General features: G+C 34.8%; 1 protein-coding gene across 1 annotated transcript in view; it reads right to left on the reverse strand.

Annotated features, from left to right (window-relative positions):
- wdr18 (WD repeat domain 18) overlaps positions 1 to 16,626 on the reverse strand; it is an 87,927-nt gene extending 71,301 nt beyond the window's left edge. Inside the window, exons 1-4 of the mRNA XM_079858384.1 lie at positions 15,694 to 16,626; positions 12,074 to 12,184; positions 11,245 to 11,378; positions 3,037 to 3,178 (exon numbers count right to left, since the gene is read on the reverse strand). Of these exons, the coding sequence (XP_079714510.1) occupies positions 3,037 to 3,178; positions 11,245 to 11,378; positions 12,074 to 12,184; positions 15,694 to 15,903 (597 nt within the window). The 5' untranslated portion in view covers positions 15,904 to 16,626. The remainder of the gene's footprint in view (positions 1 to 3,036; positions 3,179 to 11,244; positions 11,379 to 12,073; positions 12,185 to 15,693) is intronic.
- Between the last annotated feature and the right edge of the window lie 965 nt (positions 16,627 to 17,591).

Here is a 17,591-nt window from a genome sequence, read left to right on the forward strand (position 1 = left end):
ACCCTATGTCATATTCATTAGCAGGAAAATCACATTTCAGCAAAGTTTCAAACTTGAGGAAGGTGAAGCATGCATTATTGTGCATTTAAAACAAAATTACACCTTTTAAAGTGTTTTAGCTGGAAGACAGGATTGCTGTAAATGCCTAACAAGGTCTGTAAAAAGTGCACATCAACAGAGAAAGCACAAATGGGATGCAAACTTCCCCTGAATGACAATCCAAGGTCTCATCACTGCAACATTAATATAAGAGCATCTTCCCACATAAAACAAGGAAGAAACGACAGCACATCATTAAGCCAAGTACCCCATTCATGACCCGATTTCTTGATGTCATCATGAGAGTTTAGCAAGTTAAATAAGCTAAAAATTGGATTACAAGTGAGAACGCTTTAGGTGCGTACGACAGAGAAATATTAATTCATAAATATTAATGCTTTTCAAGTGATTTTTCAAAAACTGAATCCCATATAAAAAAAGAAAATGTTGGGAGATGGCATTAAAAAAAGCACAAAGATGAGTGAGTGGCACATGCAGACTAGAAGGATGTGGAGATGCATTTAAAAAAAGTGGTCTGACATTTACAGTAAATGTTATTTGGACAAAAAAATAGACAAACAGATGTAAACATCTACAACTATGTTAAGAGGCACAGCACTGCCTAAATGTTATTTGTTTATTGATCTATGATTGATTTAGACAGTACCAAAAAAGAAAAAAACACGGAATTAAATTTAGAAAACTTTGCTATGTAATTAAATTAAGGCTTTCCCGGAAAAAAATATTTTGTTTCAACAGTCAGCACCATCATTCAGCGTTTCTTTGACAAAGTCCCTATTTTAACACAGGAAATGGAAATATCTGTTCATTATTTTTCTTATTTAGTCATTTAGTGTCAAATCAAACAAATTTCTGAAACTTTGTTTTCAAACATAAAAAAAATGGGTAAAATTCAACAATTTGTAAATGGAGCTACATTGAAATCCCCAAATATATATGTCTGGGGCTGAACCATATAGAGCTGGTAAGTCCCGCCCCTTCCGCTAACTCAACTCTAGGTTGAAAAATCGTCAATGCAAGTGAATGGGAGAAAATAATTATTTTCTGGTCCCGTTTGAATTTTGCCATGAATGTGAACATATGTTGTCTGTGAATTTTTTTATATAACTTTTCGTGTAAAGAATGCTACAATTTAGCGGGTAGAAGTTTGATACGGTTAGACTTTGTGTGAGAGCACTTTGTGGACTACAACTCTCGACGCGTTTGAAACGTCAACACCACTCGCACACGGACACTAGCTCACGGATCCCGCTAAACATGGCTGTGTCTTTGGTGCACTTCACCGCCTTCTTTCAGGGAGAGGACAAAATCATTGAGGTTGGCGAAAACCACGGGTAAGTCAACTTTATGGGGTGACGTCACATAGGCGACATGTAGTTATGTCTTTTCCACAACTGCTAGCCGAATCATACCATATACTGTCAAACTCGTAACATGAAAAGTTATATAAAAAATTCACAGACAACATATGTTCACATTCATGGCACAATTCAAACGGGACCAGAAAATAATTATTTTCTCCCATTCACTTGCATTGACGATTTTTCAACCTAGAGGTCCACTTGGGGTTTTACGGATGGGCGGGACTTACCAGCTCTATAAGGCCTTTAAAATAAAGATACCAAAAGAGAATTTTTAGAATCATCATCAAAAAGGATATATTTTTTCCCAGGAAAGCCTTAATTAAATTAAGAGACTTCTTGAGAGTTATGCATGCAAACTTTATCCCATTTTTTTAACTGTCATTATTTGCATACAATTCAACAAGGATTGCTAAAGCCATCAGATTTGACTAAAATACCCACCAATATCTGTGCAAAAATAAAACATCATTCTAAAGTCATTCCACAAACCCCACAAATTATGCTACTAATCTTAGGTGAAAATTGTGAATTGGGCCCCCACTACAAAATAGTGCATTACTCGATAAATAATCCATGACATTTAATATTTTAAATACTTAATTTATGCATTTCTTTCACCAGGAAATTACAACTTCTGGTTGAGTTGACACAGAATAACCCTATTATATTCCATTATATTATGTTCTGTTATATTTTATTGAAACAGGTTTTACCAAACAATGTCAAATTTATATAGATTTATATTTAGCATAATATACTATATTATATTAATTATATACATATTTTTATGAATATGTTATATTATATTTTATATGAATAAGACTTAATTTAGTTGAGCACTACATGGACTCAAAAAGTACTGAATCGACAACAATTTGTTTATTACCACAAATGGATTAAGTAAACTCCCATTTAAAAAATATAATAGATTGCACACAAATGAATGAAATGCAATTGTAGATTACTGGATTTTGCTGATACAATAATGTGTTAAAAGAAAAGCAATAACCAGATTTCTGCACCGATAATCTATATATTTAATGTATTAGGCGTAAGTAGACTGCATATGGCCATTTGGCCGGAAGCTAGAATTTTGTAACGTGTTAAATATGAAAATGTTTCTTACACAAACGCATCGCTTCACTTCAGAAGGCCTTTATTAACCCCAAGAGCCGTGTGGAGCACTTTTATGATGGATAGATTTTTATGGACTTCAAAACAGAAACAGCCATCCACTGCCATTATAAAGATTGGAAGAGCCAGGACATTTTTTTTGGACTACGATTGTATTCGTCTGAAAGAAGAATGTTATATACACCTAGGATGACTTGAGGGTGAGTAAATCATGGGCTAATTTTCATTTTTGGGTGAACTATCCCTTTAAGCATAATTTTCAAATACTTTTTACACCTCTGCATTTAATATATTTAAGACATTTTGTGATCTTAAATTTGATAAAACTGAATGTAGGACATTTTAAAACTTTTTAAGGACACCCGGGACCCTGTTTTAGGATTATAATTACTATAATATAAACATTAATGTCAGATATCATGATGCATGCGATTTACATCCTTTATGGTCATATGAGGAGAGATCGAACAAAACTCACCTTAACGGTTTGGTCCAGGGACGCAGTGGCAACACGGGCTTGTGGTCCCATCAGGCCACAGTGGATGTCGGTGATGGGGAGGGAGTGGCGGGAAAGAATGTGACGAGGTTCTGGTGTGCGGGACGAATCCAGCTGAACAACACTGAAACACAACAACACACCATCTTTTATTAACTCGCCATTATGAAGTCTTTATTATAAATGACATGCTCAGGACAACAAGAATTAATTATGAGTGTCATCAATCCTATCACATTATGTGTGTGATGAGTTAATTAAATTGATGAATGTGAAAAATTATAATATAATATACTTGGTGCAAGTGTAATAATAAGATTGATATTCAAACTCTCTATACAAACATCAATGACCTCGTGGTGTGTGGTGTGACCTTGCAAGTACTAGTTTATAACCAGTGTTGGGAAGGTTACTTTGGAAATGTAATAGGTTACAGATTAGCCTACAAGTTTCCCTATTTGACATGTAATAAGTAGGGTAACTATTTCAATTACTTTAATACAGTAATGTAACTGATTACATTTCATCAGTTTAAATCACTTTTTTATTTTTACATTTAATCACTTTTTGATAACTTTTCTAAATTTCTAACGAATGTTTTCAACTGTTAATCATTTTCAAACAGTTTTCACACCAATTTAAACCAGGAAGAGTTAACCTTACAGTACTCAACACTGATTACTGTCAGACTTTCAAAATCCTTCATCACTTGAATTAAGATAATGATATAATTTTAAAGCCACCACAAAATCAAACTTTAGCAGCTCTTTTTATTTTGAGGTTAAATACAGATTTAATGTATATAACATGAAATAATATTAGATCTGACATGGTTACATGCTCAAGCATGTTCGCTTAACATGCGAGAACCAATGAGGTTTTGGCCCTTTTGAGCTTCTGCAAGAGGTTTGTTCTCGCGTGTCAAGCAGATTCAGTTGAGCTTTTGTTTATGTTCGCTGATCAATGTTTATATGTGAATAAAAGCCTAAATTCAATCTGTTCATCGTAGAAAGGGATTGTGTTTCTTTAGAAATTTTGGATTAAAATGCTCAATTCATATGGATTAGTTTTACAATCTCTTTATGAACTTTTTTAAAGCATCAAGTGTCAGTTGTGTAGGCTGTCAATGGAGGGATAGAAATCTCTCAGATTTCATCAAAAATATCTTCATTTGTATTCTGAAGAAGAGGGAAAGTCTTACGGGTTTGGAACGACATGAGGGAGAGAATTAATAATAAATGACAGAATTTTCATTTTTGGGTGAACTATCCCTTTAATAAATATATAATTAGTTTTACTTCCAAATGTATAAAAAGTATGAACACCTCAATAAAGTATAAAGTGCTAAAAACAACACAGAAAAATGCCTGCTTGCTTCTGCCCTTTGCAGTACTTGCGGTACATCAAGTTGTCCTCGAAAATGAGTTTTTGTGGACTTCCACCTCCATATCTTCCTCCGTGTCGACTGTTTCGGTCGTAACTTCAGTTTCTGCACTTGGTCTTTTGAAATAATGACTACTATGTTGCGTATCTAGTTCGCTGCATGTTAACTTTAATTTAAGTTTTTTCTTTTTTAAATGGTGTCTAGGGGCCTGTAGACCTCCTCCTGAAGTGGTTTGAGCGATCAGATTTAAATCCTTCCCAAATGCGTTTCGGAGGGCATTCACACCTGGTCTTTTCACGATCAGATCGGAGAAAGCGCATGAAGTGGCCAGGTTTAAACAGAATGCGTGTTTGTGTGGATTACCTGATTATTATTATTTTTTCAACAGACAACATTTGTTCAGCGCAGAGACAGCGTCGTTGTTTAATTTATTTATTTTTTTAAATGTATTCGCACACGTGCACCTAAATACATTTTGCAGTTCGCACACATCTATTTTTAGTCGCGAATGCGAGTGAAATACTGAGAAAGTTTACAACTTCAGAAAAGCCTCACATATGGATCTGGTTATGTGATGCAAATGTCAAAATGTATTAGTTTACAAATGAGGCATTTTGAGGCCATAGCATGGTATTGTGCAAGGAATTGCATAAGAATAAGTCTTTATTAATTGATAATTTGCCCCTTTAATCATAATTTTCTGTGAAAAGGAATACAAGTTGTTGCGGTTTTACTACCTCAAATGTTCATTTCAGCTGGAAACTGCTGTGATTTGTATGTTTTGAGTTTTGCAAAACGTTTTTTCCAATGAGCATGTGTTGAACTTTTATTCAAATTGAGATTTTTGTTACTTGTTTTCTTCTCAGTTGATAAATATTTTATTAAACTGTCTAATACTCCATTATGGAGGAAGAGTTTGCTTTCTTAACTGATACCATTTACTTAACTTCACTTTTGCTTTGCAAAAATAAGGCAAACATTTATTTCAGTAAACTGAACTTGTTAGAATGTAGAGTCATTAGCTTGAAAATGATTGATTGAATGAGAGAGATGGAGAGAAGAGAAGGAGATCCAGATGGAAACAAGGACAGATAAAGTGAGATGAGACAGAATTGAACCCCATTCTGTCAGCACCACTGTATGACGCAGCACCGCTGGGTAAGCTCAGGGGCCGACCTGTCTTAAACAACATCTGTGATACACATCTGTGTTTTTATGTGAGAGAGTGTGGTTAATTTATGATCTGAACTGATTGAGTTTCATATTCATGAGTGAGGGTCAATGGCGTCTATCCACAGCTCATTTACGCAGTTTTCACGCAAGTTTTCATAGCAGCCTAAAGCCCAAAGTATACTTTCAGAAGTTTTTGTCATCAAGAGGGCCCGAGGACATCCGCGCACACCGTCCTCATGCAGTGTCCGGTGCGCGTACAACAGTGCACGTGCGAGTGACTTGAATGTGAGTGACAGTCCACTTGGCCAAACGTGTCTTTCCACTCTCAAAGAAAAAAAAACTTTGAAAAACTCGCACTCTCAATTGTGCACGAGACGGAGCGGAACGCGGAAAATGAAGTGGTTCTCAACTCATTAATCTTCCAAGGAGGTCACAGGATGACTTAAAATTATTTTATTATATTAAAAAAACATCTAACTTAATTTAACTAAATAAATCCAAATGTAAATAAACTTTTAGAATATAGGTTAATATATCAACATCCCCAGTTTCTTAAAAAAAAAAAAAGCTCACCCTTGATCCAGGTCTCTATGAAATACTGTTTTACCAGAAAATAATATATATACATATATATATACATATATATATATATATATATATATAATTGCCACAGTGACTTAAAGGACAAAATGTCACAATGAAGGACAATATGCCACCATTAAAGGCCATTATAACATCATAACGGACATTATGACATCATAAAGAACATTGTGAGATGGTAAAGAACAATGATTTTTATGTTTGTTAGAAATACTTACATTATTTCTTTGAAAATTTGAAACAAGCTAGTAATTAGATCTATAATGTAACATCTTTGTTAAAAACAAAGAGTTCAAAAAGACTCAGTTTGAAACAGTCTGACGAATGCCTTCACTATTATGATCTCACTACATCAGATCAGTTACTGAATCGACTCTCTGACTCACTTTCTAAACTGAAAATTTTCCATAAAAACGTGTATATTGTGATATTTTGTATAAGTTTATGAAAAATAAATATGTATATAATTACATAGCCTTTATGCTATGTATAAAACATGCATGGGCAATATCAGCAAAAACAATTAAATAACATAAAAAAACAGTGAAAACAAAGATGTAAGATTTTACATCTGTTGTGACTTTGGGTCGACATAACTTGTAAAAACTAAAAAAAGAAGAATGTGCGCAAACCACTTTGAGGTCTCTCGCTCTGTCCTGCATCTGTCGGTGAGCCTGTGTCAACCTCTCACACTTTAGATTCCCCTCGTTCTTCACAGCGCTTCATTCTTCATGCTGCGCTGTGCTTGCCGATGTTCGTTCAGCAGCAAGGTCACAGTCAACACAAACAACACGGTTCAACTTACAGCAGAAACCTGAGTGCGGAACAGGGGTGACGTTTACGGGCAAACACAATTAAACGGCTGTCTTAATGAATCAATAAGAGCCTAGTGTGTTGCTGAGGATAAACATGAATGCATCAGGCAAACAACAAAACGTGATCCCAGTGAAGTCATGTAGTTCCAGAGGAGCATGCGCCAGCTGAACAACTGCCATTGAGTGGGAGAGGCTTTTTCCAGGTAATAGGGTTAATGATATTGTCCACAATAAAGAAAAAAAAAACATGTGCCAAGTTCTTATAAATAATAATAATAAGTGCTTGCTTTACATAGAAGGGGGAATCTCCTCAACCACCTATTCCTATTCGTGTTTGTTTCCTATTCTAAAAAACCTTTATATAATTCTCAAGAAAGTGTTTAAATGTGATGTCATGTGGTGTAACCAAGTTAAAAAGTAGTAGCACATCCTAATCATAATTTTTTTACAGATTAAAAAATATCATTACGTTATCATCAGTGTTATTTTAGTATTAATTTCAGCATTATCATATTATAATAATATTTATTAATATGTTGGATTAGCTTAATTTATTAAAATGTTTTTATATTTTCAGTTTTCATTCAATTTTTTGTTATATATATATATATATATACCGGTATATACATTATTCTCACAGCATTTATTAACCTTTCATAATGTTAGTTAACAAAAATGATCATGTTAGATCACAGTGCATTAACTAATGTTAACAAATAGAACTTTTAATCTTAAAAAGGTATAAATGCTGAGATTTACTTTAAGATTAATAAACGCTGTAGAAGTATTGTTCATTGTTACACTCATGTTAACTAATGTAATTAACCAATGTTAACTATAGTGAAACCTTATTTGCCGTTTTAGTTAACAATTACATCATTGAATAGCATTTTACATCCTGAACTAACCTTGCCGTGTCAAATTATCTGATTAAAAGACATGACTTTGAATAATAAAAGATTATGCCAAACTACTTAAATTCTTGAAAAGAAAATCTTATTAATTCTCTTTATGACATGAGGACAGCTGTATCACCCTTCATATTTGAGTTGATACCCCTTTAAAATAAGTGAACTGCAATTCAGAAATAAAAACATGCTCATCATAGAAAAGGTATATTCAGATCACTGTGCATATGGATTGCTTTTTTGTACTGCATGTTGAAATAAATTAGTATTTAGTCATCATAGGCACGTTCAAAAATGTTCTATGCATTTGTGGCCCCTAAAATGCCATCTAGATAGGCAGCTCAAACAGAGCGCAGTGAACTCACACTGGACCAGCAGCATGTGAGGGTCAGGGAATGTTGATTATAGTGATGGCTTAGAGGTTATTCTGTCGGGTGATAGCAATACAGAATAATAGATGCGCGTCATCTCCTTTCAAAACTCAGAGAGAGACGCTGAATTATTCATCCTGGTTTGATGGCTGTGCGGGTCTCTCTTGCCTTCTTCTTTCATATATTGAAGCCCTTGGGCCTGGTTTACCTTAGCTAATGCTGTCAAACAAACATGATGTGCTCTGGACCTTCATTTGGGATTCCTGAGTGTCTGTCATTGCGAGAAATCGCTTGTCTTCTCCAACATTCAGTTTAAAATCCGCAGTTATGTCAGAAAAATACAGCAAGGAGCCTAAAACTGCAAGTCTTCAAAGTAATATCACAAGTTTGTGCATTCCTCATAAATGATAATGCTCAGAGAGCTTTGAATGAGGTGAATGACTTTGCTTATCAGTCTCAACTCTTCAGCTTCAAAAGTATGTTTTTTTCTTTTCAGATCAATAACAATAGCAGCACAGTATGATACAGATGGACAGATCGGCGGAACACAGACAGCTTGGAAGTTGAATTGCCACAACATCTGAAAGAAGTGAGAATAAACACCTGAGGCTACAGGAAGGAGAGCTGCGGGTTTTAGATGCTTGAAAGTCGTTTTTCATATGTTTTATATCATTACTGTGGTTGAGATTTTCTTAAAGCAATTTTGAAACAAAGTGGAGATGTAAGGTTGTTTATCTAGATTTATTTCACCACCTGCACCTGTTGTAATACATTGAAACCATGGTGCCATCTACTGGCCGTAACGTGAAAGCAATCCTGAGACAGCGAGGATATATCTGGGTTTCATATCAGAAAGCCTGACAAGAACATATAAAGGTCATAAAAAGGCCACAAAAAAAACAAAAGCTTATTTTTGGGACATTAGGATTTTTATTTTATTATTTTTTGCATTGTGATATTTTTCTTTTTGTAAGAGGAATTTGTCGTACTGTCTTTAAGTGATGTTATTAATATTTATAACGTGGAAATGTAAATTATTTATTTACTTGTGTCTGATTTTCCTTACTGTATTAAAGTCGAAAATTGTAAACAAACACAATAGTAAAAAATACAGACACATTACAAAGACTTTAGGTAAATTCTTTTTAAAATGTATTGACCAGTTCTTGACTTCACTAATTCATTTTAATTGCTGCTCCTGCAGTATGACAATTTTTGAATATGACAAAATAATTAGTTTTTGATTTGATAAATATTAAAGATGGAATGTAGCATGTCACACTGCAGGACAGAATAACTTCCCAAAGGTTTTTCACTTAAACAGTGACATTTAAAATATGGTGTGACCAGAAGCCATTAAAATAAACCAGCAGGTCTAAAATACAGCCTAACTGAAATCATTAATCTAGAGGGAAATAGTAAGTGTGAACAACTGGCCAAAGCACTCATTATCTGATTAATGGTAATGTATGGGAAGATATGGCTCATGTACTAACAGTGGTATCCCCACTTTTAAATATTACAGACTAACCTGACCAGACTTACTAACTCAATTACATTCTCAAATTCAAACATACTCTAACAAACACACACATTGGGTTTTCATGTTTTATGGGACAATCCATAGACATAATGATTTTTATACTGTAGAAACTGTATCCCCTAACCCTACTCCTAAAAACAACCCTCACAGAAAACTTACTGTATTTTTACATTTTCAAAAAACTTGTAGTATGATTTATAAGCTGTTGTCCTAATGGGGGCCAAACAATTTCCCAAGAAGGACGTGTAAAAAGGTCGCATTAGCAACTGAAGAAAAAGCACTTAAGCAAAACATGGTCAGGTCAAAGTGTCTAAATAATTTTTGGTCCCAAATTTTTATACATTTTACTGGTAGTCCACTGTATGAAAACTTTTTGGGTATAATATGTCACAGGTCAATTTATTTAGCTAAAAAATTATCATTCTAGAAGAAAATTTCAGATGGCACTTAGAGGCTTTTGCATCTGAACTCTTCATATATATATATATATATATATAGTATATATATAGTATATATACAGTATATATAAAATACTGTGCAAATATATACAGTGCTGTGCAAAAGTCATAGGCACGTTTGTATTTCCACCCCCAAAAAATGGTTTGCTGTAGTGTGTCAGTAGGAAATATCAGCTTAAATTTCCAAACATTCCTTTTGCATTAATTGTATCATCGAGTCTATGATTACATAAAGAAACAGAAAAAACTGAGACCAACTAAATCCAGAATAACTGCTGCAACGTCTCCAAGATTAGTGAAGAAACCTTCCTGCAAAGCTACACTAGTGTGAAATGTTTTAGGCACTTGTGTAAAAATGCTGTAAATTGAGGATGCTTTCAAAAATAATGTCATAAATAGATTTTATTTATCAATTAACTTCTATTAAGTAAATCAAATCAATATTTGGTGTGATCACCATTTGCGTTTAAAACCGCTTTTGTTCTAGGTACACTTGAGCATAGTTTTTTCCATTCATTGTGTCATATTAATATTCTAGTCTCATCTCTCAATATTCCAGAGATTCAGAGTTCCACTACACACTCCTGCCAAACACTGAATATGAGAAGACAAGCAGCGATTTAACAATATCACCTCTAAAAATGAGTCTTTAACTAAATTTATGATGTCGCTTCAAGAGCTGGTGTATTATGAGAGAATTATAAATGCATGTATTTATTGGACTTCTCTCCTTTTCTACCAGTGTGCCAAATATTTGAAAGTTCATTACTCAAGTCAGGAAAAAACAAAAAACCTATATCAATATGTCCTCCTGCATGTGTAAGTGATAACTGAGGAAACCTCTGTAGATTTGGTGACACTTATTGAGGTCAAGACTTCACTCATATCCACAATTAACATAGTAAACAAAAGAATGATTAATGAAGCTTTTAACGCACCTGGAGAGATTCCATATGAGAGCCAGATTGTCTTTTCCTCCTGAAACAAAATGACTGCTGTCATCAGTGAAATGGATGCAGCTCAGGTCTTGATAGTGGCGACTCAAAATAGCCAGCAAATTTCCTGTTGACACCTATTAGAAAGTATTAAAAGTTAATACTATAAAAAAAATATGACTCCTGTCCCAGCTTAATATGCAGAGACAACTGTAAGTCACTTGTCACAAGACTGAATGAAAAATAAATTGTGTTCACAATGAAGAATAGGAAAAATCTAGCTTAAAAGACCAATTACTAAATGTGCCAAGTTCATAGAAATGTACTCTGACTCTTTGCATTCATGTTGGTTTCATATGGTTTTAAAAAATATATATTATGCCATTTTTAACAGAAATTTATTTTAATTACAAATTAATGTGGAGTACCATCAAGTAAAAAGTACATATTTTCCTTAAGTCTTAAATATATGAGTGCACACATCTTTATTATTATTATTTCCAAAAAGGTTTTTAAATGTATTTAAGATAAACTTCTTTTTTTTTCTTTTTACAAATATTGGTAATTCATAAATATTACTACGTTTTTGGGGAGTCGCACCATATGACACTTTACAACCTGAACTAACATGTCTTAATATTTGATATTTTAAAAGACTAAGTGACCTTGACACACAATCACAGTTTTATTATGATATGAGTTGCACCACCCTGACATTTGTTCAAAACTATTTTGTGAATTTTAAGTCAAATTTTGTATGTATTTTGAGAATCATGTCAAAACAAGGTCAAATTATGTTATATTCTTTGATAACCAAAACAAATCTCCTCACCTCCCACAGGTATATAGCTTCAGCAATGCCTGCCAGTACATAGAGGCCATTAGGAGATGCACAGAGACACGTAACAATCCCAGGACACACAATCTTCTGCTGAAGCTGGTCCTGAAAGGTAATGATGTACAGAATCAAAAAGTTATTCAGAGCAGAACAGCTTTGTTCTGGGCATTTAGAAGAGTTGTTGCAATATGTTCAATATGAAATGAACAAGCAATGACTAATGACCATCACAGATTGTCATAGATTCACAGCCGTTGAAGATGCCTTTATTTGAGAGCACATATTTCTGGCTGGTGGTACAAGTTTTCTATTGTTCATATTTTTAAATGGTCTGACAGGTTCAGTTTTAACTACACAACAGCAGAGAGATGGTGAGGGCGAAATAATGAAGTTTGTGTCCAGTGTTCATTTATTAAACTAAAACAGTTAAAACATGTCTACATCTGGCTGTCAAATGTCTTGTGCTCATGCTTGGTTGATTGGATGTAATCACTCAAGGAGTTGAGTCAGAAAGATTTGTCTCGGGTTAGGGATTTCGGGAAATATAATCTACCCCAATTTTGCACATTAGCAACATGTCAAACATAAGTACTTATTGTGTTTAAAAAAGGGTGAAACCAGGGTCACAACACCATCATCTATATAAACAGCGACTTAATTAATCTCTGGTGGCAATGATAACCTAATACACTGTTGTTCTACAACAATTTATTCAATATTTAGTTGATTACTACTAATTATATCATGATCTGATATGTGTCAATAATGCTTATTAAAAAAATGGAAAAGCTGGACTTTATATTAGCAGTGATGACTGCAGTGTGTCTATTCATCTGACAAATAACATTGATTTTTGTATAATAATATTTATGTATAAAGGAAAGTTTATACTTTAGGTCACATTTTTCACAATTTCAATAACCTTTTTTGCTTTCAATTAGATGCTACATGTAACAAAGTTTTAATTTTTAAAAAGCCTTTCATGTCATTTATTTTAATAAGCTCAGAAAATACATGTTGGTGTATCGAAACTAGGGCTGGGTTTCGATTCAAATTTCAAGAATCGATTCGATTCCGATTCTCAAGCTCTTGAATCGATTATCATTATTCGATTCGATTCGATTCGATCCGATCTGATCCGATCCGATCTTCGAGATTTAGATAATGGTTTTTGAAAAAAGCATTTTTTTCCAGCTGTTACCTGAATTACAGGACTGTAGTTATGCAACATATTGATACTATTATTATAGACATTCAACTGCAAATTAATGGAGTATTGGTGGTTGTAAAGAACAATCCCCCTTCCAGAGTGTTGATACAACTGCTTTCACAAACTTGCACTGGTGTAGACGACCGAGGACGCAGAGGTATATCAGCAGTATTAGACAGATTATTTAGACGCGAACCTGATGTATTATTAAAAATGACATTAAGAATTTTCCAAAAAGCTGCTACAGTTCAGATGCAAATGCACCTTTATTTTTTATTTTAATGATCAACATTTAGAACACATTTATTCTAAGCCAGTGCAAATGTAAACAGATTGTTGGTTACTGGCTTCACAGTAAACAGACAACGAGATGCGCGGATGGGCTATTATTTCAACCGCATCACAAAACTCATCCGTCCGCACCAACGTTTTTGACCAATTTTCAAAACCGCACCCGCCCGCCATCCGCTTAATGTATGCATATATTTTTTATTTAATTGGTTAACCGCCCGCCACCCATCCGAATTTAATTAAAATATAATTTTTCGTCACGTCATCCGCCCGATCCACGGTTTATCCGCGGAGTCCGCGGCTGTAACCGCCAACCGCGCATCTCTATTACACAGAATGTAAATAAAACTTGAACTTACAAAACCTTTGCTTTTGTCAAGCTCGTTCTCTGCATTGCTTCTGAACCCGAAATGGTGCCAGATCGCAGCTTTGAGCGTTTCTGGAGTTTTCAAAGCAACCGCTTGCTTAACGTTACTGACGTTGTTTTAATGTCCTTCCACCTCGCGCGCATGCGTGAATTCAATGACGCGGCAAGTTAAAGTTCACGGGGAAAATCGATCCTCTGAGTTACGGATCGATCTTTAGAAATTAATATGAAAATCGATTCAGAATCGGTGAATCGATTTTTTCAACACAGCCCTAATCGAAACGGTCAATGTTTGTGATGATTTTCTTAATTCATATTTTTCCTATCCATTTTATTCATTTATGAATTGTTCCTTATTAATTTTATCTGTATATTCATGTATTCAGATATCCATAATTCATATATTAACCTCCATCATACAGAATATTCAAGCATGTACTCATTATTGTTACTCATTTAGGTTTATCTTTTATTCTGTTTGATTGATATTTACGTGTAGTATTCTCCAAGAATATGTATGTTGTTGTACTCACATCCTCATATTAGGAGAGATATCTTAGTTTCTTTTGTTTTAGCATTTGACATGTCATGCCGACCTAGCTTAGGAGTTTAGGTGTAGGAGTTTATGAGGATGTAAGTTTCCTGCATATATATTCTTCCATTGTCAAACCAATTCTTCCGTTGCGAGCAAAGATAGCCTGCGATAATTTAGTGATAGAAATAGAAATTTAGAATGATCATCTCACAGTGTGTTTGCTGCTACGACATATGCTACATCTACTGACTAGCCAATAAAAATGCAACATGAAAGGCCGTATTGATCAACGCGACATGGTGCTAAAACCTAAAGCTTCTACCTCAAGCTCCATTTGCAAAATTGGCAAGCCAAGTTGGCTTCTTTTCCCTAGCCATGATGACAACGTCCATATTCTCTTCTTTCGCTTTTACCACTAGCGCACGCTGAAGACGTTTTATTATTCTATAGGAACTTGCAAGGTAGCCTACGACTCAATAGGTGTCATCATCACACAGTCTACATACATGCCGTGCCCAAGTTTATTAGATCCATGTGATTTGTCTGAAGCAGGTATTAAAGTGACGGCAGCCTAATATTCCTGCTGCCCTCTGTGTTTTAAATGTTAATCAAACAACAAAAGACATAGACAAAACTTCTGACTGCTCTTGACCAAAAAACTTTTGTAACTTCATTAAGGATTAATCTATATTATTTAATTTATACAGTGAAAACTATGCAGTGTTATTTTACATTTGATTACTTTATTCAATTTCTATAGCCTACCTGAAAACTACTTAGACCTACCTGAAAAGTACTGTTTATTTCATTTGTATCTTTGTTCTAGTGTATTTATCTGTGCTATTGCTTGTAATTTGATTATATGTTCTTTTTGTACCGTTTAATAATGTTTAAATGTATATAGTTAGGAAATCGAAATTGGAAAAGATAATTTTCACTATTTAAAATTTCGGTGTCATTACTGCCTGTTTTTGCTTTGATTGGTCTAACGTTAGTTTTGATTTTTGATTAGCTATTTGGCGGGTTTTGTTGTTAAGACCTGGCAACCCGGCTTGACATGTCAGCTATTCACACTGTTACACACACAACTCTTTTTAAAATTACACTGAAGAACACTTGTTCTGAACAATTCTGCCTTTATTACTTATTTATTGAGTATAATACCAGTGATGTTTATTTCCAGTATATGCATCAGCTCTAACGTTACCCACCTTTCTCTGGATCTCCCACACGTTTATGAAGTTCTTGCAGAGTTGAGCTCCTAATATGTATTCTCCGTTCAAGACTGTTAAAGACCTGGAGGAGGTGTTACCCCCGCGATATGTCAAGAACTCTGCCCCGGAATTAGGGTCGAAAACTGCACAGTTAAACAGCTGACCCGCTGAATCTGCGGATAGAACTATCTCTGCGGGCGCAGACATGTTGGATTAGACAAAGCGCGATTATTTTGCAAGGCGACGAGGGACGGGTCTGTGCAACGTCATTTCCGATAAAGTAAGGGACTCTGGGTATTGCTGTTTTATCAAAGGAAAACCCCAAAAAGTCGTGAGTGAAAGGGGATTTTTGTCGTTGTCTTGCTCAAGTGTTAAGTATTTACATAGTTAATTATTTGAGCTCATGGAAAGTTTTTTAAGGATTTGTGTGTTAAGGAAAATGGAGAGTGCTACAAATATTAAAATGTAAATGTCAGTTTCAGGAGTCAAATCCTAATTACTTCAAGTACCACTTTACTAAAAGCCACACACGTCGGGTTATGATTTTGTTGGAAAGCGATCTCAATAGGTTTGTACAACTATGATAGCATCTCCGTCTCACATGTTTTTTAAAGTGAAGGCAAAAACGAGTGTAGCAGGAAACCAAACCTGCTTTTTCTCATAAAGTTACATGAGCTTCCCCTACTGCTTACATGTTGTGGTTTGTGGTGATGAGTAGCCTCATTCTGCCCCAGAAAGACACAAGTAGATAAAGACTAGCTCCTCATGTGTCTATATAGTAGATGATTTCCAACCCAACAATTGTTAACTCTGGTAAAGATCCTCTTGAACTGCCCGTGTATTCACCATTTCCGAGTGAGGACCTTTCCAAACACAAAAATGGGGATAAGAGTGGCTGTGCTGATGCTTGTTATTTCTGTCAGTCTGACTGAAGGTATGTTTGACACTCACTTTTGTCTGTCATGGCTGATGTTATCAGTGCGAACGGCACATACACAACACCACAGACAGAGGAAGTTGATATTTAGATTAGCTTGATATACTTTACGGAAGTAGCAATAGATTTCAGAAGATTGTGATGGTGTAATTTATCAGAGCTGTGACCCATGGCACCATTTGACTAAACCATTAAAAAACTATAAAACCACGGGATGTAAACAAATTAAAGGAACTGCTCTCTTTTGGTGTTGTTTTTACCTGACTATTACATCCATCTGATTTAAAAAGTCAAATACTTATTGAAATGTAAATAGATAAATTTGTAAATGTTTGTGACTTTACCGAGTCTCAAATTTGATGACTTGTGAAGTTGCGACTCGACTCGACATAATCAAAGAAGACTTGAGACTTGACTTAGACTTTGACACCAATGACTCGGTCTTGAGCCCTGTGACTTGGAATGTCTTTATGGCCTACTTTCTCAAACCAAAGATCAGAGTGTAGGCTAATTTTAATTACTTAAAAAGTATTAACGTAAATACAATCGTTTTGTCTCTAGTGATCGTGATTTGTATTTGTTATCATTGTTTGCTCCTGGGCGTGTCATAAAACATAGCAGTGACTACCCTGAATCCAATGCGCAATGACGTAGTTTCCCAGACTCTATAACCTGGCCACTGAAAGGTATGATGATCACACTTGTATGATTAGCGCTGCTTTCGCGCTTTGGCTGGTACTAAGTCAACCACATAATGTTAACTTAATGTTTCCGACATTTAAATGGGTGGTTGATTATGATTTCACTTTTTTAACTTTAGTTAGAAAAGTAAGAGCACTTATGACTTGCTTATAGGACTTATAGCTTAAAGCTTAAGCTTAAGGTTGACGACATGCAACTTGTGCCTGTCTTGACTCGGGACTTGACTTGGGACTTGTCTTGTTACTGACTCAGGACT

This window comes from Squalius cephalus, assembly GCF_949319135.1.
Source record: "Squalius cephalus genome assembly, chromosome: 22".
In the NCBI taxonomy this organism is placed as follows: Eukaryota; Metazoa; Chordata; class Actinopteri; order Cypriniformes; family Leuciscidae; genus Squalius; species Squalius cephalus.